The sequence below is a fragment of the Strigops habroptila genome, chromosome 5 (genome assembly GCF_004027225.2).
Source record: "Strigops habroptila isolate Jane chromosome 5, bStrHab1.2.pri, whole genome shotgun sequence".
Taxonomy (NCBI): domain Eukaryota; kingdom Metazoa; phylum Chordata; class Aves; order Psittaciformes; family Psittacidae; genus Strigops; species Strigops habroptila.
The window spans coordinates 79,828,905-79,851,087 of NC_044281.2; the positions used below are offsets into that span (position 1 = coordinate 79,828,905).

A 22,183-nucleotide genomic window follows, 5' to 3' on the forward strand; every position below is an offset into this window, starting at 1 on the left:
TTTCAAGTTTCTTACCTCACGATTATCTGCCACAATAACAAGCTCCACATACTTCGTTGTCTTCAGGGTCTCCCTCTTGTACTGCCAAAAAAACATGAAAAGAGTATTTTGTTTCTGCAATAAGTGACCTTTGGAATCAGCTCTGTCTCAGTCCAACAAAGAGCTTGCAAGAGGAGATAGACAACATCTCAGACTTCCGAAGATTTCACTGCATACAAATTTTTATTGTATTCCTTGTCCTCGTGGAAGTTTTCCTTTTATCCACTACAAAACAAATAGTCTATGTGGCACTTACAAAATGCCGCCCAGGATTACAGCAAGCAGGAAAGTGGTACAAAGTCTCTCAACCTTTCAGCTCTCTGCAGTTGAAATGTTTGAGTTATCTTTCCTCGCAGGAGCATATCATCTCTAGCAGAAAGACCTTTGCTATTTTCAAGGCACATTTAAAGAAATGATGAGATCACTTTTAGCAAACAGTTCACACAGTAGACAAAGTGGCTAATAAGAAAAATGAGATAAAGGGATATCGAGTAAAGCAGAGAAGAGATCAAGTGGTCAATTGGTAAAGTATGGAGGAAGAAAAAGCCAAGAACAAAAACTGCAGGAAAAAAAAAGGAATGAACTGTCAGTGTCTGGGGAAGCAAAAACAGAAGGCATACACTTCATTTTGTATCTGTGTATTCATATAAAATAGCTTGCAGTTCTAAATGCAGGTCTAAAATAATCATAATGCTTAGCTGCAAAAACATCACTGAAGAAAATGAAATGGTTTTGTAATAGTACTAACCATAGCACAACTCCTCTGCTACCCTAAATTTAAGTGACCTATTAATGCCTGTAAAAGTTCTGTGATTTACAGCAGCTGAGCATCTATTCTATCATTCCTCCCTTGTTTCTGGAAAAGAGGTCTCAGCAGTATATCTGATCTTCATGCCAGAATTTAAGGAGCTTAAGCAGATGTATGACCTATTAATGACCATGATGTCTTGAAGTAAACCAATGCTCTATAACCTAAAACATGACTAAAGCTTTCCAAAGCAAACTGTTCCAAGGCAAACTGTGTGATCCCCTAAGCTAAGTCGGTGCTGGATGTCACCTTTGAGCCAACTTTCACAAAGTTCTCTTCACATTACCAATGTGTTCCTCTTTATTATCTGCTGATTAATGATTTTGAATGTTTTACAAGCAGCATTGTGTTTAGAGGAAAGTGACAGATGTAACCTTTAGTAACTGACTTTCAAACTTGTATTTAATAGTGTCACACAGCCCTCATACTACAATAACTGGGAAACAATTAAGTTCTATTTGTATGATATTTATGAACTGAGAAAGCAATAAAAGCCATAATTAATGAACTAAACATCAGTGATACAAATAATTCATGGGATTACATTTATTAGAGTGCCTGGCAAATGAGCTCAGGTGGATATTCTTACAGCTTCTGCTGGTATTAGGGTTCTCTGTCACCTTCTTGTGCTCTACTGAGGACAACTGTCACCACCACGGGGTCATGGTGTGTGCATAGACTTGGTGCATATGCGCATGCCCTATCTGCCACACAGGTCATCAGCAGTGCCTGGTGATATGTTGGTTGGGAACCAGGACATGAAGGAGTCAGCATATCCCCTCCTGCAGCTCCTGGAACAGCAGCAGATGCAATACAAAGGGCCTGCCATGTCTCAGAAGACTTCAGCGGAACCTACAATGCCCTGGCAGAGATAATTTACCTCCCTGCAAAATACATCAGTCGTGAGGGAGATGCCACATATGGCAAATGGCCGTGCGGGTATTGTTTTGTGATCTCTCAGACACCACAAGTCTAAAGTAATCTGAACTTTATGTGGTCCTGATCAGAGGTGTACCCACAAGGTGCCTCCAGTCTTCTTCCAGATGATACATGAAAATCCAGGTTCAAAGACATAAGAAAAGCTCTGTTACATCAGTGAGTTTAAACCCTTTACTTTTAACCAAGAATAAAACTGTTTGGACTGCAGAGAGTTAGCCTGACAGAAACTGGCTAGCAGGATATGATAGCGTAAGCCTCTCATGACTGACTTGCATAACGAATCTATTCCTGTGATTTGCCCAAAGGCTATGTGCCTTCATTGGATACAATATTTATTTAAAATATATACCTAATTATGACTTCTTTCAGCTTGCTTTCTGCAGCCAACTGCATCAATGCACAGTTCATTGCCTAAGTTAATCCTTCAGAATTAAAATGAAGAGTCAATAATACAGCCAAGGAAAGCAAAAGCCCTGATAGAATTAAATCTAGCCAGGGACAACAAGAAAAGCTTCTATAGGTACGTCGGGAATTGGCATGGCTTGAATTCACACTGCGGTGTTGCAGCCTCTCTCTTTCTCCATGATCCACTTGCCTCAAACGGCTCACCAGCCTGATCTGTGGTCCACCAGCAACAGCAAAATGGCTTTTTCTTGTGGCTACAGAGAAAATGCTACACTGTAGGGGCAGTCTTACACATCAGGCTTGCTTTCTGTAGGATTCCATCTCAATGGAGCTCAACTGGAAAACCCTGCTGCAATTTGAGGGTTCGCTGAGTTATAAAATGAGCCAGTATCTATAGAGACCCAGCTTCAATGGGGCAAAACGTGTCTGCACACATCTGCTACATTACCTGACTTGCTCTATTAAATCTCATGTTTGGATCTGGGAAGCTGAGTCCAGTGTTTGCCCCACCATTTACCTATATTTAAATCTAACCCAAAGGCTAGTCTAACTTTGTGATATATTGATCCACATTTCAGCTCTGCTCAATAAGAATTTAGTGTAGGCAGTTGAGTGAAGGGCCAGGGGAAAAAAAAAAAGTCAAACAAAAAGCTCCCCCCAGACCTGTCAAGAAACCAAGTTTTCATCATGCCCTGAACCTGAGACTATATTTCTGCTTACTTCTGTCACCCAATACAATTTGAAGCAGTCTTATGTCTCCATACTTTGCAGGTCATCTTTATTCAGTATGTCCTGACAATCTACTTAGCTGATGACAACACTGAAATGTGAAAACTCACTCCACACATTACATTTGACAACTTTTAAGATTTATACATTAGAAGAGTATCCAACATACTCATTATATATATTGTACCTCTCCATATGATGTGTCTGTTGACAGGTTTTATAATTATGTCCACTGAAGCACAGCAAAAATATTATTCAGATATTTGAGGTGAATTCTGGCACACAGTTGAAGCCATCAACAAGATGTGAGAACCATGAGGGTAACAGTAAAATTGTTTTGATTGTATCAGCTAGTTGTGTGCACACATTTTAGTTCAGTTTCTTAGTGTTCTATTGATTGCTTCAGTGAAATTCAGTCAAGTCACAAGGATTTGAAGGAAAGTTTAATAAAATTGTGAAAAGTACTTTTCCAATGCTTTCAACCTACAAACAGTTTTAGAAATACATTGAGGCCATAAAATGGTATAGTCAGAGGCTAATGTATTAGATGTAATATTTAATATTCTTAAAACGTAAAATAACTTAATTCCACCACATAAATAATATCCAGGGATTTAGCCATTTAGGTTGCTTTCCTTAACAATTAACCTGATGCAAAAGTACATGTAAGCATAAATCCCATAATGTGACGTCTAATAAATGCTGAGCACAGATTTGTACCATTGTATAATTTCTGAACATCTAAACCAGTCTTTCCTAAAATCCAATATGCAGATGAACTTATTATAGTATTTCCTCTTCCTCGTTTAATTTTCTACAGTTTCCATTAGCTCGACACATTTCACATTAAGTGCATTTCTTCCTACATAAAACCTCCTCCATTAATATATCTGTAAAGTAATACAGAGAGAATTTGTTTTGTCTGCATAAGATACTTTCCTACTAGAATGCAAAGGTTCAAAACCTAATATTAGCAAAGCATCAGAGCTATCATGTTCTCTTCCACCTTGGGTGGGTAAGAACATTTCCAGACATTGCTCAGTGTCCTTATGGGGTCTTAAATTCCAACTTTAAACATACATGAACCAAAATATATTACCATAATATAAAACCATAGACTTTTCTGTGCCATCTAATTACCAAAATGAAAGTACAAAGCAAGCTATACACACAGGATCAAGAAAAAGTAATAAAGCTTTACCAAATCATGTAAGTACATGCTTAATTTTAAGCATGCACTTTAGCACATGATGTCAACAGAAGTTGACTATATGGTTTAATGTTTTGCTCAGTAGGGACTCTTTGTAACAGAGAGTTATGATAGGCAGTAAAATGGAAATGCTACCAGTGATGTGCTCAGCAAACTAGAAACATAAAAGTGCATCATCCACCTACCCTGCCAGCTTGAGAATGGTGCGATGTGTCATTGTCATCAGCTCCCATAGCAGAGATGTCCAGCTGGTGGCCACAAGATCCTGGGGCTATTTTCAAATTCTCTGCTCGGTAGATCTTGTGTTCACTTGTAGCACCTTCCAATGGCTCCAGAATGTAGCTTTTGTTTTCAAATACAATAATTCCCCTATTACAGAAAAGAACAGAGTAAGATGCATGGTTTTCAAGAGCTAACATATGTTTATCTACAACAAAGTTACAAGTTTTAATAACAATGGAGTCTGAAAAAGCAAAACGCTGATTTACAATGTCATGGTCGAGGGGAGCAGGAAACATCAAAGCTGTATATTTGTTATTGCAGCACACTATACTTTAAAAGAAGCAATGGCTCAAAGAAAATTTGCCGTTTCTGAAGTGCTGCTCTGTAGAGCAAAATTATATTGGTGTTTTATGTGTTTTCCATACTTACAGTGATGCATTACCACTGCTGAGTGGAGTCACGATGTGTGTGCTTCTGAGGACCCATGGCAAACAGTAATGAACAAAAGCATGGTGAAATGCTTTTGTAAGAAAAGGTACAGAGGGAAAGTATTCATTATGATCTGCAGTGTGCATTATACCTTTTAAACCAAATGCTGATGCAAGCATCAATTCTGCCAGATGAAGGAGGCATTGCAGTAGCGAAAGGGATTATTAAATCTTGCATAGTGGTGCAGCAGAACGAAGCTCAGATATATTAACCAGTGGGTTCCTGTTTAATTCATTTTGCTACCAAAAATAATAATTTTTACAGCAATACCACCTGCTCTCTGAGGATCTCAAAGATTTTCCATCAATGACAGCACTCTTGTTGCACTACTTTGAGCTACAGTACGCAAAGAGGAAAGAGGGGATTAGGAAGAGATACAACACCTTGCTCCAAGAGACATGTAGAAGACCTAGGACACATAGCCAACTCTGGGTTTTACGTGCTGCCTCCTAACTAAAAGCACTCTCCATGTAGATGCCAGACAATTCACTTAATAAAAGCCCTGCTTGAGTTCTTGTGCTGAGTCCTGCCCAGTTATTTTGACCTGCTACAGCAAAACAAAGTTGGCAAAAAGTTGAATATCTTCCCAATCCCTCTTGCTGAGGAAGCTGCTGGCATAAGTCTGCTCTTTCAGCTCAGCAGAGGAAATACAGGCAGCGTGGTTTGGGTGTCCATGGTCTAGGCATGGAATAGGATTTCTGGTACTAAATGGCATAAAGTAGGATGATCTCCAACAATACCGCTGCAATTAGTAATTATAAGTTCAACTACAGGATCACAGAGTGAGGACACTCTACACCAGGACTGGCACAGGATAAGAAGGAATGAAGTAGGTTCACAGACAGGGCTCAGATAGAAATTCCTGTAAGAGAAAGCAATTTCATATTCTGTGTCTCACTTGCATCCTGAGCACACATTGCCAACCACATAGGAGGGTCCTGGATAATTCCTACATTGAGCTGGATATCAAGTTTTGTTGGGTAACTGTGCAACCAGGGAAAGGCACCCTTTAAAACCCATTTCTCTTTTCTAAACTAGGGGTAAGTATTTGCTTATGAGGTGTTGTAAGCATTCAACAATTAGATACTACACTGAATGGTGCACTGCATTATGAATTTCTTCCCTGTCTTTAAATTATGAAGGCATTAATCCTTTAGCACTGGCAAAGGTTCATCAGCAATAATTACAACCTACCTACCTGGAATTCCACGAAACTTTTAATTGACCAAGGCATTCTTCCTCAATTCCTCCTCTGAATTGCTCTATACTGCCTATATATGCTATTAAACAGCAATCATTTTCAGCCTGAGGCTGGCTGTATTTTATTAGTGTGTCTTTTTGGTGTACAGGAAGTGTCTGCTCTTTTTATTTTTGTCTGTACTACAACAAAGGGGAGACACTACAACTATCGTGAGACTGATACGTGTTTCTATATGTTTCTGCAGAAAGCTAAAGAAAGGTAAAAAAGGAAGAAGAGGAAGGACCCAGAAGCAAGTTAATGACACTATAAAGACTGATTTAAAAATAAAAAGAAAAATTATTAGGAAAAGTCTGCCCTAGCTATTCTATTCTTAGCAAGATATTATGAAGAAACTCCAGTCTTCGGCCTCCTAAGCAGTTAACTGACATTTTCATTTGAAGCTGTCTGCACAGTTTTGCTGCAAAACATCATTAGCACCAATTCAGCCAAGCCAAGAGATGACCATTTTACTGTTAAAAAGAATAGCTAGAAGTCCAAGAGTAAAAGACTGGAAACCCTTGATATTAATGGCTGTGCAACAGCATTCGCAAAAGCCTGCTTTACTGATGAGAACCAAGAATCAGGGTCTGATAATTCATTTGTAGCTTCCTCAGTACCCCTGGCAAATCAAGCAAGATATATTATTTACCCATTGCACAGGCATGCTGTGTATGATGGATGACAGTTGGAAAAGCAGAACTGATTTATCACAGCAACCCTTGTAGCTACAGCCAGGGTACGCTATAGCATACATGACATACAAGAGACCTCCAAGCAGGTCGCCCCATGATTTGAGTAACCTTACACCCTACAGCTCTAAATTATTTCCAATCTGACTTATTCCTTGAAGAATTTAGGAAAACAGGACAATATATTCCCTTTACTCAGATAATCAGCAACTCTGTAATCAGCACAATCAAATAAGGGTTGTTGTCTTTCCCTTGTGCAATTAATCATTTAACTTGGGAGGCAGCTGGAACCAGCAATGGAGGCAGAATTCCATTAGTCACTGCTTGAAATGGGCCACCCTGACCATCTTGCTTTACAGACAACATAAATCCATGAGGGGTTTTATTTTTAATGTTAAACTTTATCCTACTTAGAACATTAACTTAAAAAAAATAGAGTTAAATAATTCACACTAGAAAGGGAGAGACTTGGTAGTATCCTTTTACTGGGTACATTTCTCTCTTATCTTTATTGTTAAAGCCAGCATCTTGTTGTCAAGAGTTCATAGCCAAAACATGTCACATCAATGCCAGGTTTCCAAAGTACCCCTTGTACACCCAAATACTGCTTACAATAACTAAATAACCATTTCTTTACCCCTAATTTTCTTTAGCTGCAAATGATCAGATACCAGAGCAATTGATTTTGTTTTCTACTGAGCACACCAGAGCCAGGGCAGCCTATTCAACTTGCACTGAGACTCCCATCCAGCATAAGCCTTTAAGAACAGTTCCACCTTTGCATATGAAGCAATCCTAAGGTAAAAAAAAATTCTGCAGATTTGGCATAAAGGAAAATATACTTTTCCTTTAATGCACACTTAGCCTTCGAGTGCTGCCTCCAGGATATCAGCACCTGGCTTGTTACCATCTCTAATATGATAATGAATATCAAATATGAATTTTCTTGGCCAGCTCTCTGCTTTTGACTCATTTTCTTTTCCTACAATTGCATTTTCCCCACTATCGATCGGTGCGAAGCACAGCACCTTAAAAACGTAACTCATCAGAAACTATGGTTTCTTTCTGTTGATGGTGTGGCAGGATTAGATGAACGATACCTACCAGTCATTCAGTACTAAGAACTTGATGCAAATCAAACAAATCCATAACTTTTTTTTTTTTCCCCTTTTTTCAGGTGTTTCAAAGAAGCTTCTGTTACTCCTGCACCATCTCTCTGTCTTCCTCCTGAGCATGGTTCTCCACACTCCTGAACCAGCGTATTTCCCCAAAGAACAAGATGGTGCAACTCTTCCATTTTTCAGGAGGCATTAACGTTAAGTAATATAATGCTTTCCGATATGGTAAATAGTATACTAAACTACAGATCCCCAACCAAAAATTATACAAGGAACCCCAAAGTGATTTCAGCAACTCTGCAACTACTTGAGAAGTGGCTATTCTTCAAGACCAGTTTCTACTGAAATCCGCAGGATTTCTACCATTACCTCTACTAGGCAAAAGACTACCAGAATTCCCAAGCTTACAAATATTTTGGGAAAACGCAATACAAAGCATACATTTTTTGGTCTCCAGCTATCTAATTCATGGCATCTGTATTTTTCCCCAGTCGCAAATCGTACTGATGCTGGGAAGTCAGAAAGATCTTGCAAATGAGCTGGGCAGGAAAGACAAGAGACAAATCAAACCCTACCTAGAACTATCAGGCTCTCCTTTTCAACACTAAGAGGGAGGAATAAAAAAATCTATACCATACAGCATGTCCAGGCATCACTTCAGAAGCTCTTCGCCAACTGGAAGCAGCTTCAGTGTGGTCTTGAGTCTGAGCTAATATTTTACTCTACCTCCCAACAGGGTTTGATTCCTGCTCATGTCTGGTGGTCAGCACCAAATAAACCCCATCCACATTGCTGCTATCAGCTCCAAACATGAACGACTGCTTGGTATTTGCCCACTGTATGCCATTATATGCCATATGGACACATAGGGAATGTTTATATGAGATGGTCTAGGATGGGAGAACTCCATATCTCAAAGAAATTAAAACATAACTTAAATAATTAATTTGCTATTAATTGCTATTTAACTTGCCAAGAAGCTCTCAATTAGGAAAATACAATTTGATGGAATAATCCCACTATTTAAATTGTCGATAAATTCAATTGTGATACCTTTTTCTATTAAAAAGAAAACCCAAAACAAAGCCTAATGCAAGGCCAGTTGTATTTCATAAATCAACAGGCTTTAGGAAATCTCAAAATATAAATGGGATTTTTCTTTTCCAGCTTGTCAGCAGAAGCAAAGGCCCAGCCAACATAAACCATCACCGCATACTTGTCTGAGAAATTGTGATGCTGAAGTAAAACTTGGCTAGGACAGCATCATATGAAACTGTTATATATTATTCTGCAGTACTATAGAAGGAAAGTTAAGTAAATCAATAAATCTGATATACATGAATGCAATTAAACATTTGGTTTTAATGAAGCTCAAAGTTATACTCATTACTAAACAATAATAATAAAAAGCTCTATTACCACTGGAAGAGGAGTCTAGATGTTTTCAGTTTGTAAGAAACCAATTGACTATAAAGGGCTGTCATCCTTACACACCACATATTCACATTAAGTCTGCCTCTGCCCTCAGACACCGTGAATAACTGTGCAGTGCTCATGTGCCACCTAAAATCCTACAGGACCTTCATTTCATAATTAATGCTACAGCTGCAAAAGTAAAGGGTCTGGTCCCACAGCTGTACCACTGATTGCAATGAGATGTAGGCAAATAAATAACAGAATTGGAGTCTTGTGGACCTTAAGAGCTGTTCACGTGATGCTCATGATGGAGGTACTGCAGTTACTCACTGCAGTGTTTCTCAACATGCATGATACCAGAAGGTGATCTGTAAAGTGACAGGGAATCTTAATTTATTTTTCTTATACATTCTACATTCCTAGGACTTTGTATTAGAAATTCCCAGGAAAGTAAGCAGGGAAACAAACAAAAGGAGAAGAAAAATGTAGTAGTGATTGAAAACTTCACTTTTAGTCTGTGTTAATAGTTGCAGATGAATACTACTGGGATAAATGAAAAAGATGATGTATTGACTGTTTTTCTAATGGTCTGGGTGATCTTTGGATATTTTCCAAATAGTTTGGTCATTCTTTAACTTTATAAAAATGGGAAATACAGAGAATGGCACTTGGACTTCAGAGACAGAAGCGCTCCTGCCCCCACCACAGCCTTGGACAAGCAATTCACCTCTTTCTGCATCAGTTCCCCACCTTTAAAATGGGGTAAATTTTAGTAACCACAGACAATAATTATCAATTGATGAAGACCATCACACAAGACCCACATCATACCATTATCCTACTATACTGCACATCAGGATTCCATTAAAATAACAAGTCTGACCCAAATCAGCACAGGGCAACATCTCAAAGGGAGGTTAAAGCAGTAGCTGGTAGAGGTGTTCTCATGCAGACACATCATTAGTCACATAGGTTTTATTCCAGCCAGTGCCTTTCATTAAGCCGAAAATATATTCTATAGCACAGTGTCTAAAACACAGTCATACCCAGAGACTACTGTAGCACGCACTTAATCCTTTCTCAGTGCAAGACAGATTTGTCCAAAGAGAATGCATACTGGTCTGCAACTTTGATGCCTGGAATTTAAGCAGGGAGTTACTTGAATTGAAAATGATAATGCAATTTCATGTCCGGCATTTGTATTGCAAGAAGCAGTAATTGTTTTATCAGAAAAAGTGTCACATGCAAACTCAACTGGGACGATGACAAGGCAGACCAAGGAAAGCAGAGAAAAATGAAGAAGGAAAGAGACATTGGCACCAGTGCCAATTTTGTGAGCACATTTTCTACCACTGGGCAGCAAAGGGCATAACAATAAAAGGCGACTTGATTCAAAACTGCACATCACATTAAGGCTCGTAGGATGCTTTTTCAAGTCACACAATATAAAAATATATTTAGTTTTATTTTCTAGGTTTTTGGGGTTTGTTTTTAAATTAAGTGCTGTCAGGCACAGACTTGATAGAGAAAGGGCAGGCTCAAACAGCCGGGAACGCATCATCTGTCATGCTTGTCCTGGCAGCAGCAGTGATTCTTGGGGGATTACTATGCACCTAGGGACAGCGTACACAGAGTTGTCAAAGAATGGACATGCTGTTCATCTCAGATCACAGAACGGATTGTGATCCAGGAGCTGTTTAGCACTCAAACAGCGGGAATACAGAAGCTGTGAAACCCCAGAAGCTGAATGCTTTCTAATGTAGAGCTCAAAACCCTCCAGGAGTTTCACGGTCAGATAACTTACAAACCATGCGAGAAGTTTATATGAACCAAAAGATCTTCAGAAAGTATAGGGGAAAAGCACATATCCAAGCTGGTGCTTTCCTCAGCTGCGATTTTCTCCTAACCTCGTTTTTGGATGAAATCTCTCTTTCTGTGGGGAAATCATGCTTGAGGAGCATGAGGAATTTAAGTTTTTTTCTCACTGGTTTCCTACTTCCATTCCTTTTTTAAATAGTTGATGTCTGGAGTGTCATATTTAACCCCCCTCTTCAGCTAACTGTGTCTGGGACACAGTGAGTTCAGCCAGACCATTTGGAAAATGGATGGCTCTAGTACTGGCAGCCTTGTGTAGCATAACCATGTAATCCCATTAAAAACAACTGTCTATTCAGTTCTGGAGCCTTATCTCCATCTCTGTCTCTGTGGACACAACATCCTTCAGTCACTGATGGGGTTGGACAATGATGGAATACTTTTTGTATGTGTGAAGGGGCTTATTATCTAGCTATTGGGTAACTCTAAGGGATTTTTAGGATTTACAAGAGCATTTTGGTGTTTCCAAAAGGCTTCCTATGAGATTTGTATCCTTAGACTACTAAGGCATTTCTGAGAGAAGCTTCACCCACCAGAGGAGTCACTACACATGCCTTTGTAGCTACACGTCCCTCTGCCAGCCCCTGGACAATAGAGATTGTGCCCTTCTTCAGGTTGCTTTTCTTTGTGTGTATTTGCTAGATTCTGCACTTGCAGAGAAAGTAACAGGGGAAGAAATCATTACAGTCTACACAGTTTCATCACAGAAGATGTGTCTGGTGGCTACAGGCCAAAATTATTTGCTAAAGACTTGAAGAGCCTCTGAGCTAGACAAACAGAAGGGTGTTTCCTGAGGACAGGAAGGAAACGACTTGACTTTGTCGTACCTTCACCTTCCCACAGGCTTTGACAGTCTAATTGGCTTTCTTATCCAGATGGAAGTGCCAGAAATCCTGATTACCCATTGTTCCCATTTCATGCATTCAGCATTTACTGTCTCCTCTCCACCATTTGGCTCTTCCTCCTCCAGAGGAGCCAGCAGGATACAGATTACGGCATGATTATATTCTCCTCTAACCTGCATTTTAGGCAGCTATCAGCGTCAATCCAACCATTTCTGCCATTTCTAACCTATGTGAAGTGAGGCACTCGAATGTTATGTCCGAGAGGATGTAACATAGCTGGAATATGCGAGTGTGTATAAGAGAGATGAGTCTACTTCTCACTTATTTTCATATCTCACCCCCTCTATCTGCCTGAAAAACGTCAACTAGTCAAACCTAGACAGTCTTAGTTTGCAGATTTAACACTTGATTCTTCTTGTAGCTCATCATACAGTAATCATGTTGTATTTACTAGCTAATGACACATCTCAAATGCTCAACCATGCGGCTGCACTGTAAGAACAGTATGATTACAGTAGGTCAGAGCAAGGTTGCTCCAGCTCAGCATCTTGTCTCTGGCCCTGGCCAGCAGCATATACTTAGATGCAGGACACAAGAACATAAGCAGCACACCAAAGTTGGTACCCCCAGCTCTGACAGCATGAGTGTCAGGGATATCTTTGGGTTTGACAGACCTACAGAGGGTCTCCCCCATCCCAAATTATCTCATCTTCTTGAATCTAGAGATATATTTTACATTGATACCCACCGGTGACAGTGAGCTCCACAGCTTCATTATGTGGTGAATAAAAAAGTACTTTCCCTTTGCTCTAAAGTTTCATTTGATGTCTCCTAATTTTGGGGTATGAAAAATATTCAGCAATTGTCCCCTCTTCAGCAAGACATTCAACCCTTTCATCATACCCCTTTTCTCAGTCATCTCCTTTCAAAAGTGACAAATCCTAGGCTATTTTCTTTCCTTGGTTAAAAGCTGTTCCATACCTTTGATCATAAGTTTTGCCCTTTTCTGTACCTTTTTCTGGATTTAATGCTTCAATTTTGGAGATGGGGATGGGAAAACTAGACCCGAATTCAAGATGTGAGTGCACTATGGATTTATAAAGTGGTAATGAGGTTTTTTTGTTCTAGCCTCTATTTCTGTCTCAGTAATTCCTATGATCCTTTTTGCTTCTTTGACTACTGCTGAGCACTCAGGCTTCAGAGCATACCAAATGTGGAACCTATTCTTTATGACTAGTTTCACGTCTTTTAATGAACTCTCCTAATCTGGGGGAAAAGACACAGTCCCTGCCTATCCACACCTGGAACAATGCCCAAGGTTCCTGTCTGTAGGAGTGGGAGGATATTAGTGTTCTGAGATTTCAGTAAGCTAGCAGCTTGCACTTCCTTTTAGATGTTTTTCAGGCACTTAGACTTCAGCTCCACGCAAGAGCTGTGTGAGGTAGGTAAGAGTCATTAAATGAATTTCACAGACGGAGAAACTGAGACAGAGAGATTTGTCCAATTCACTTAGAAACTGTCACAAAGCCAGGAACAGACCCTGAGAGAATGAGACCAGTCTTTCCTTCCACCAGCTGCTGCAAGTGAAATGGCTGCTCCAGGGACTGCACCATACGGCTCCATGGCCACATGATGGCTTATGTCTCTATGTCCCTGCAGTCTTCATCATGTCATGGGAAAACAAGAGTCCCTACTCCAGCAAGTTGGTGGACAAGTACATCATCCTATCCTATCCTATCCTATCTTATCAAGCTGTAATACTAGTAAAGTTGCCAGCAAAGTAAACCATGAAGTAGTTTTGAACTATTCTATTTCTCCTCATATTATCCTCAGCCTGGATCATGTCCAGTAAAACACAGAATCATAGAATGGTTTGGGTTGGAAGGGACCTTTAAGGTCATCTAGGTCATCTAGTTCCAACCCCTTGCAATGAACAGGGACATCTTCAACTAGATCTTTCCACCCAAATTCTGAAGGGATGCATTGCCACAATAATGTTTTGGTGGCAGAGGTATACAGTGACATGTATATGTGATTCTGGAAGGTGTTTGGTGCTCTCAGGACTTCAGTGCAGCTACTTGGGATTTCACACCACCTGGCCTTTGATTCCTAACCAGTTTTAATGAGAAGGCCTGGACGGTTCAAGCTGCTGATAGTGCATTATGATGGCTTTCAAATAGACATCACTAGCTCAGACCAAGCATAGGTAGTAATTGGAAGCTATTACTATTGGCCATCAGGCTGTGAAATGAGTTTTGTAGTGTAAGTCAACAGGCACCCTTATCATTGATTGTTCTTGCTCATGAACACTCTCTCCACCAACCTCAGCAGAGAACGCAGCAGCTAAAGGCATGGATACTGAGGTACGTCCTCCTGCTAGAGAAAAACAAGCATTGGCAGGGAAACTTATGAAACTTTGTTCTGAAAAGGATGCTGCTACACTTTTCCTATGGTGAAGGAGCTTAACACTCTCAGCTTGCACTTTGGGGATTTATCTGTAATAGTGCCAGATGAGAGAAAAATGTCACTGCCAGCATATGTTGTCTTGACATACCTGACTACCTAAAACTAGGAAATGACTCTGTGAGCTCAACAACGATAATAACAGCGCATTAGAGAAGGAAGAAAATGCTTTTAACGTGGAGAAGAGTGATTTCTCTTGAGAGTTGTAATTTCTTAGGTAGCTCTGGAACAAGACTTCAGTGCAGACCCTGTCCTACATGGTGCAAATTTCCCCTATGAAGCTTGCAGCAATGCAATCCCTGTAATTAAAATACTGGGAGCATCACATTATATTTTTACAGTCTGAGAGCATGAGTAGTGAATGCAGACTGCCATGGTCCACGCAAGGGGTTAATTAGAGTAAACCTGTGGAAGATGCCATAAAGCCCCTCTCTATGTAGGAATGAGCCACAAGAATCCCATCTGCTACAGCAAATGGGTCCCTCAAACAGGGATAAAGGTCCTGGTAACAAACTCTTTGCTCTCTCTGCTGCTGTCAATCCCAGAGCTCTGTTATTAAAGCCTTGATAATAACACTATTGCACAAAATGCAAAATCAAGGGAAAAAGATTCCAGCTACTCATGCTGCTTGTAGATAAATTAAACCCAGAAAAGGTTGAGACAGCTGGAAATCTGACAGGAAAACTGGGTTTTCCAGGGAGAACACTAGAGCCAATTTACAGTTAATTACTGTGATTTGGAACAGCTCTGTGAGTAAATACCAGTCTCTGATTGTCCAAGTAAGGAAGATAATTGTTTCCTGAACTATGTCCATTGTGTATTTAAAATGTTGTCAGCCTGTTCCTTTCTCAAGCTCAGAAGAGGTTTGGGTTTCGGCAGTATGAATCTGTTACTCTTGTGTTAACAAGTAGCTAAAATCCTAATGCTGAGCATCATACCCACCATGAACGCAATTTATGGAGCTCCACAGCCATATTTATAAAGCAATCTCTCCTACTGCTGAGGCTGCTGGACGATGCATGAGTTCACAGCTGCAAAGGAGTCTTGCCATCAGTGGTGACACAGCTTTGAGGACAAGGGGGACTGGAGGGGCACCGGGCACTGCCAGCCCTAATATGTGCCAAGCACCACACTGTTACAAAGGGGTATAGAGAAGGATGGGCAGCAAGAGAGATGGGACATCATGGAAAACACCCTAACTGCATTATCTATGTCTTCTTTTTATCCTCAGAGCAACTAAAGAGAAAATGTTTTCACAGAGATTGTACCAACATTTGAAAAACAGATATTTGAAAAATGGATATTGAGACATTTATTAAAAGACAAAAGAAAAACTCAATGGGTACTAGGTTGGCTTCTTAAGGAGCTCAAGCATTAGTGAAGTATTGGCTCACCTGAGTCCCGAGCAGGTACTGAGACTGACTGAGGAGCCTGGGTACCCTCGTACATGGCCGTGGTAGTAGCAGTGACCCTGATTGTGAAAAAGAGAAAACATTTTGGTAGTAAGAAACATCCTTTGCTCTCTAGTTTTCTTGTAGGTTTCACCCTCCTTATTTCAAAGGGATTAACGTTTTCGGGCTACAGCATTCAGAAACATTGATAGCACCTTTTCTGTCCCACCGAATAATAATATTCACTAGTATCTGCTGTACTTAACAGTTCAGACAGTTCCTAAATGGAAATCTTGGGTGGTTTTTAAAGCCCAAAGGGTTGGGGGAGGCTTTTGTTTTGTTTTGTGTTGTTTGTGGGTGTTTTAAAGAGGGTCAATAGTGTTTAAATTGCCTGTCTGACCACCTTTGTCTGTGTTGTTTTGTTTAAAGCTATCATATGGAACATTTTATCAAATTAATCAGATTACCAACTCAGCTGACACGTTACTACTTTCTATAGAGACACATATTTTTATTTAAAGTCACTTACATCTATGTATGTCTATAGGAGGCAGCTCTGCATAAAAAGAAGTATAAAAACCACAATCCTGACCCTATAGGTTGAAAAAAACTCACAGAGCAAATGAAGAAGGAGGGAAACAAGTTGGAAAGGAAACCTTTTATTGAATTACCCAACTGAGTGGCTGCATGTTATTAAGGACAACCAAGTATAAGAGGGTCTTCTATTTTGAGAGGCAACAATCCAATTTCATTTTGTGGCTAGGTTATTGTATTTCCTTAATAATCCACTGCTTGCAAAAGGCACCCACAACAGAGATACCTTCTCAGCACACACACGTATCTGTCTGGAATCAAGGTTAATTTTATTGTTGACTAAAGGTTATATTACATTCCCAATTATGTGACTGGCTGGAAGCAATGACTGTGTCAACGTCCAGCATTTCTTTTCTCATGACTCCTTTGAATGCCACCTGGAAACTGAAAACGCTGCTGTAAAAGGTTCCTTTCTTATTAGTGCAAAGGAAAGTTATCACTCATGCTTCAACCTGACAGTCATCTCACTGCGCCTTTTTATTACTCGGTTCATTCACATCCATCTAGCTGCATTAATTAACCTTTTCAGTTTTGGGGCATAGCTTTCATTTACAAACCTCACTCATAGCAGACTTCTAAAGACCACCTTGATATTGTTAAAGAAAGCAATAGCCATGAAAATGCTGGCGAGATGCAATAATTCAGATATGAATTTTCTGCAAATAAGATTATAACCATGAAAAATAATTGCTTAGACTTAGAGCATTTGTATTTCCAACGTGAGCAACTGAACACAGGGCAGCAATGTCTGACTTGCTAAATCTTGATAGCTTTTCACTGTGAAAGAAACAGAAACAGGGTAATAGGCTTTTAGTCTTGGGTATTTTTACCATCAGTGCTCATAGTCAGTAACACATTAGGAAGGATAAAGTGACAATAGAAGGGTGGAAGTAATACACTGAATTTTTGGGAGAAGATTGCTTCAGCCACAATTGCCAGGGATGTGAAAGTTTTCAATGTATATTTCAATGTATACTATTTTTCTTTAATTTAATATTATCAGTTACACGCATCCAGTTGATAAGACAGGAGAAAAAACAATGCCCCCCACCTCAGCACTGACTCTTATATAGTGATCTTGAAACAAGCTAAACCCAAATATAAAGTAGGATTATTCTCATCACTTCAAGTAAGTATAAGGCAGAGCTCTTAAGAAGGCAGTCTTTGGGGTTTAGCATCACCAGTGTTAGCACAGTCGTGAGTGGAACGGGGCGGGCAAGCTGACATCTCGTCCCACACAGGCTGCTGCTGCAGTCTAGCTGTCTTTATCAAAGAGTGAATTACGGCAAAGGGCCTGATTTCTTTCCCTCTCCACATACAACTTGTCATTTTATTAACTTTGAGCTCCCTGTTGTGGCCCATTTCACAATTTCTCTCAGATCCACCTGCTACATAATGCCAAAGTTCAATACCGAAAACGTAAACTTATCAGACCATGGCCTGCAATTGGACTGGTAGAAAATTGATTTCTAGCTCAGTAACTCCACTGAACTGCGGGATTTCTTTTTTTTCTCTCCTATCAAAGCTTTTTATTCCTGTAAACCGGTATATAAAATGGATGACCCCTTAAAAACAAATAATTACCACGGCTGATTTGTCAGATTTAAAGCAGGACTCTACCCTTGCTTGAGATCATTTAATAAACACCAGCTTTTGACAACTGCAGATTTTTCAAGTGCTATAAACCACAAAAATAATGTAGACACTGATTCGTGTGCTAGAAACCCCCCAAATCACAGCTCCACAACCCTGACTTGGTTTGACCTCCAAGCAGAATTTGACTAAGCAACTTTTCAATAGGAAATTGGATTTGGTTACAACTACAGACTATATTGATGTCCTCAGTGAAGGAGAGATATAAAAATAAAATCACAGGGACTTATCTTTTTGAAACCATATTGCAGCATTTAATGAAAAATGAATTCAGTGCTCTCTCTCAAAAAAAATATCTTTTAGGCAGCAAAATGCACTGTCAATATTAATCATGACTTACTGCCTTATGAAAACAGATAATTTTTAGTAAGGGAAAGCCTAGCTACCATTAGCCGTACACATATTCATGTTAACATAGGTTTATCTGTCAAAGACTTGTGTGCTTCATTTCTTTCATTCATTTCCTTTAGGAGTCTATACAGCCTTCCAGTTTCTAAAACAAATGACTATTTACTACTAAACTGATTTGGAAGAAGATAAGAGCATCCAGCAAGAAAGAAAATACTGAAAGCTTTCAAAATGATTGCTTTACTTGGAGCTATAATGAAGCCGCTTTTTCAGAAGTAAGATGTTATGCATAGAAATAATGCCTTTCACTGACACCTGCAAAGCCTGTTATGGATGGGAACACACAGCACGATGCCTCTTCTGACAGTGTCAGTAAATAAATAACGTAACGTAACAAATACTTTATAGGACTTAGGCAGAGAAAAGATAAACTTTGTAATTAAAATCACTCACTGCATTGTTTCTAATTAAGGCATTCGTACTGTCAGAGGAAAAAACATTACTGCTTTAAAGTGTTTTTATTTATAAAAAGCCATTTTAACTACCGATTTTAACGAGGATCATGTTACCCCTATTTTTATATATATACACACATACACACAAATATACACATACACACCTACCTACTTACATATATACATATATATTAAAGTATCATGTATATCCATAACAGGCTTACGGTCTGGTTTAAAAAGTAAACCCAAACAACTAGCCCCCTCTCCCAAACTCCCCAATGCAGAAAGACACCCAAGTCTCCAAAACCTCTGATCTGAGCTTCTGCACTACGTAAAAGAGATATGTAGGGTTTTCTTCCTAACTGAACCATGACTTTCCTCCATAGCTGATCAGCAATGGCTACATTTATTGTAATGTTTTAATGGGTATATTTCCAAGAAGCTGAATTAAACTTACAGCTTTTAAAAGCCACCTGGTTAAAACCCCACAGCTTGCCTTTAAAGTCTTCCTCTAAAAATTCACATGTAGGATCACAGCAGTCAAAAAGGTACTGAAGGCAGCAGTAAGAAAAGATGACACATGGAGCTGTTTCAGCCCACAGCTCAGATCCTGGCAGAGAGAACCTTGGGTTTCAACGACAAAGCATCATCTACCCGTGAAACATCAACCTTACCGTGTAATTGCGTACGAGGACCACGTCAGTGCCGTCTTTCAAATAGTGGGTTTCTGTGAAGCTGCTGGCTAACAGGCCTCTGGAAAATATAGAGCACATGTAATATTAAGGCCACATCACCTTGACTTTGTCCTTTAGTGGTTCCGTTTAAGATAGCGATCAAAGCCAAGCATTAAGGATACAATGACTTACCAGGGCTGTGTTCAAAATAAGGAAAGATATAACTCCAAATACTGACATTGCAGTACATGAACACTTCCTTCATTAACTGTGACTACAATTTTCCAGACTGCTTTCTCTTCTAAATGAGGACTGCACATTTCAGTATTGAATCTTCCACACAATTTTCAACACATTTTGCATTAAATCTGACATTTGGAGTATTGTTAAATAATGATGGTTTGTGGAAAAGTAAAATATTCTCCCTGTGTTACTTATTTATATAATGTGTTGTGTTCATCAGCATGTGACCACCCAAAGGCTAGTTTAGCTCTCGGTAAAGGAAACAGACTTCTTCCATCGACACTCAAGTTAAAACACTATAAGAACATTATAGAAGTTAGAGTACTGGATTTATTCCGATTATCTGAAAAGGATATTCATGAATGGAAACCTAACAACTTGAAATGATGGCATCAGGAGGTGGTAAAAGACAATGTCTGTGATGAGACATTCTGTTCTCCTGCTTTTCGTTCTTTCCCTCCTGCTTTTGGCAATGATACAATGCAATTGCCATTTTCTAGAACTCTCCCAGAGAGGGGCATGTGTGTGACAACTATGAAAAAACCATTTTTGTAGAAAAAACATCGGGAAAGCATCATCTGCCTTTTTTATATATAAAAAAGAAGTCTTGCTATTGATCTGTTTTTCAACTAAAGAGCATTTTTAAAAAGGCCAGAAGGAAGAACACATATTCACATTTACTCCCAACATAGGTCTTAAGCCATGCTCAACACAAACATGCTTGAGTTTTGACAAACACTCTAGTGAAATGCAGAAGCACAATGCAGAGGAAACCAGAGATAAATGCCACCATCATATTCAGAAAACTGGAGAGTTTGGGCTATTGAAAATCTTTGGCACAGCATTTCACCATGTTCTTTCTGTTCCACTTCAAAGAGGCGTTTTGCCCTTGGGATGTTCATTTGAACAAATCAGGCTCTTTATTTAAAGCTGCTTAATGCTGCACCCTTGCATATATACTAGTGTGAAATAGTACAGAGTCTTGGTACATTTCTTGCAATTTATATAAACATTAAAACTGGAACCTGAACAAACATTTAATTTTCATTACTGATTTATTTGCACCACATTAGTATCCAATGGCTCAGTCACGACCAGGATCTGGTTGTGCTAGGAACTGAACAAAGAGTTATTAGAGAGAAAACCCATCTTTAAAAGCCTCTATCTTAAGGTAGAAGAAAAAAAAAAATAATGAATGAAACAAGACCACAGCAAGAAGGAAACTACAACATCAAAAGATGAAGTTAGCAAAGCCCCAACATAATATTCTCACTTTACACTTTTCAGCTTGTGGGAAATCAAAGCGTATTAATAGTTACTGAAAGTTCAAACACTACGTTTGGTGGGTTGTACAGGAACTGCTCTGGATCTCACCCACCACACCTAGAGTGGGATATGGTTGCACAACCAAGCACCTAGTGTTGATTTAGATACTCCATATATTTCATCAACCAGCACCGCAGGGACACTTCAAACCACCCCATGGTGACACAGGACACACTTGACACCAACATTTATCTCACCTCTTATGCCTGCAACCTCTAGAAAGGCCTGCCTGAAACGTGTGCTGTATCCATGATTCCTACGGTCTCATTATCATGAAGAGCAGCTGCTTTCTTAATTATCATTATTATTTATATAGCAACACCGCTAAGTTCTGTGCTAAGCAGGCATTAATTGCCTTTGTAAAAGGCAAGATCCCACCGTTGTCAAAGCCAACAGAGTTCTGCTGTGCACTTTTTGGAAAGGGGATTTCACATAGGAGTGATTTTTATGTGATGGGACAAAATACAGGCAAGGGATAAGGGAACAGATGCAGCATAAGGGCAAAGTGATTGAGCAATATACTTGCTTTGTGCTCTGCTATTTCCAAAGGGTTTGACAGCAGTGATGATAAAGGTGACCTTTCTGCTTCTGTTCATTCTACCCTCAGGCACAGATTTAGAAAACATTTCATAGATTCATGGATTTTAATACCAGAAGAGAGCGCTGTGATCAGCAATCTGACCTGCCGCATTACATAGGTTGTTTGACTTGAATTAATCCTCTAGGACAAGTAAACAAATTGCAGGTAAACATATTCCTGGTGTAGCTGTCATCAGTGTCCCTACCAGGATGAATTTTGGCTATCTACCCTGATGAAAATACCAGCTGAATGTGAGAATTCTCAGGGTGAGTAGTAAAAGACTGGTAAGAGAACCAAGAAGATGGAGTCCTACTGCTGGACTAACCTAATAAAATAAAAAGTATGCCCCAATGTAGAAGCCAGAGTAAGATTTCAAATCATGGAAATTTCATGTACCACCTTTGTAAGAAAAAAGCTTTTCAGGAGTCTGCA

At 39.5% G+C, this 22,183-nt stretch overlaps 1 protein-coding gene across 1 annotated transcript in view; it reads right to left on the reverse strand.

Annotated features, from left to right (window-relative positions):
• ADAM12 (ADAM metallopeptidase domain 12) overlaps window positions 1–22,183 on the reverse strand; it is a 188,089-nt gene that overhangs the window by 62,724 nt on the left and 103,182 nt on the right. The window contains exons 4-7 of the mRNA XM_030488359.1: window positions 19,603–19,681; window positions 15,882–15,958; window positions 4,316–4,499; window positions 16–81 (exon numbers count right to left, since the gene is read on the reverse strand). Coding sequence (XP_030344219.1) covers window positions 16–81; window positions 4,316–4,499; window positions 15,882–15,958; window positions 19,603–19,681 — 406 coding nt within the window. The remainder of the gene's footprint in view (window positions 1–15; window positions 82–4,315; window positions 4,500–15,881; window positions 15,959–19,602; window positions 19,682–22,183) is intronic.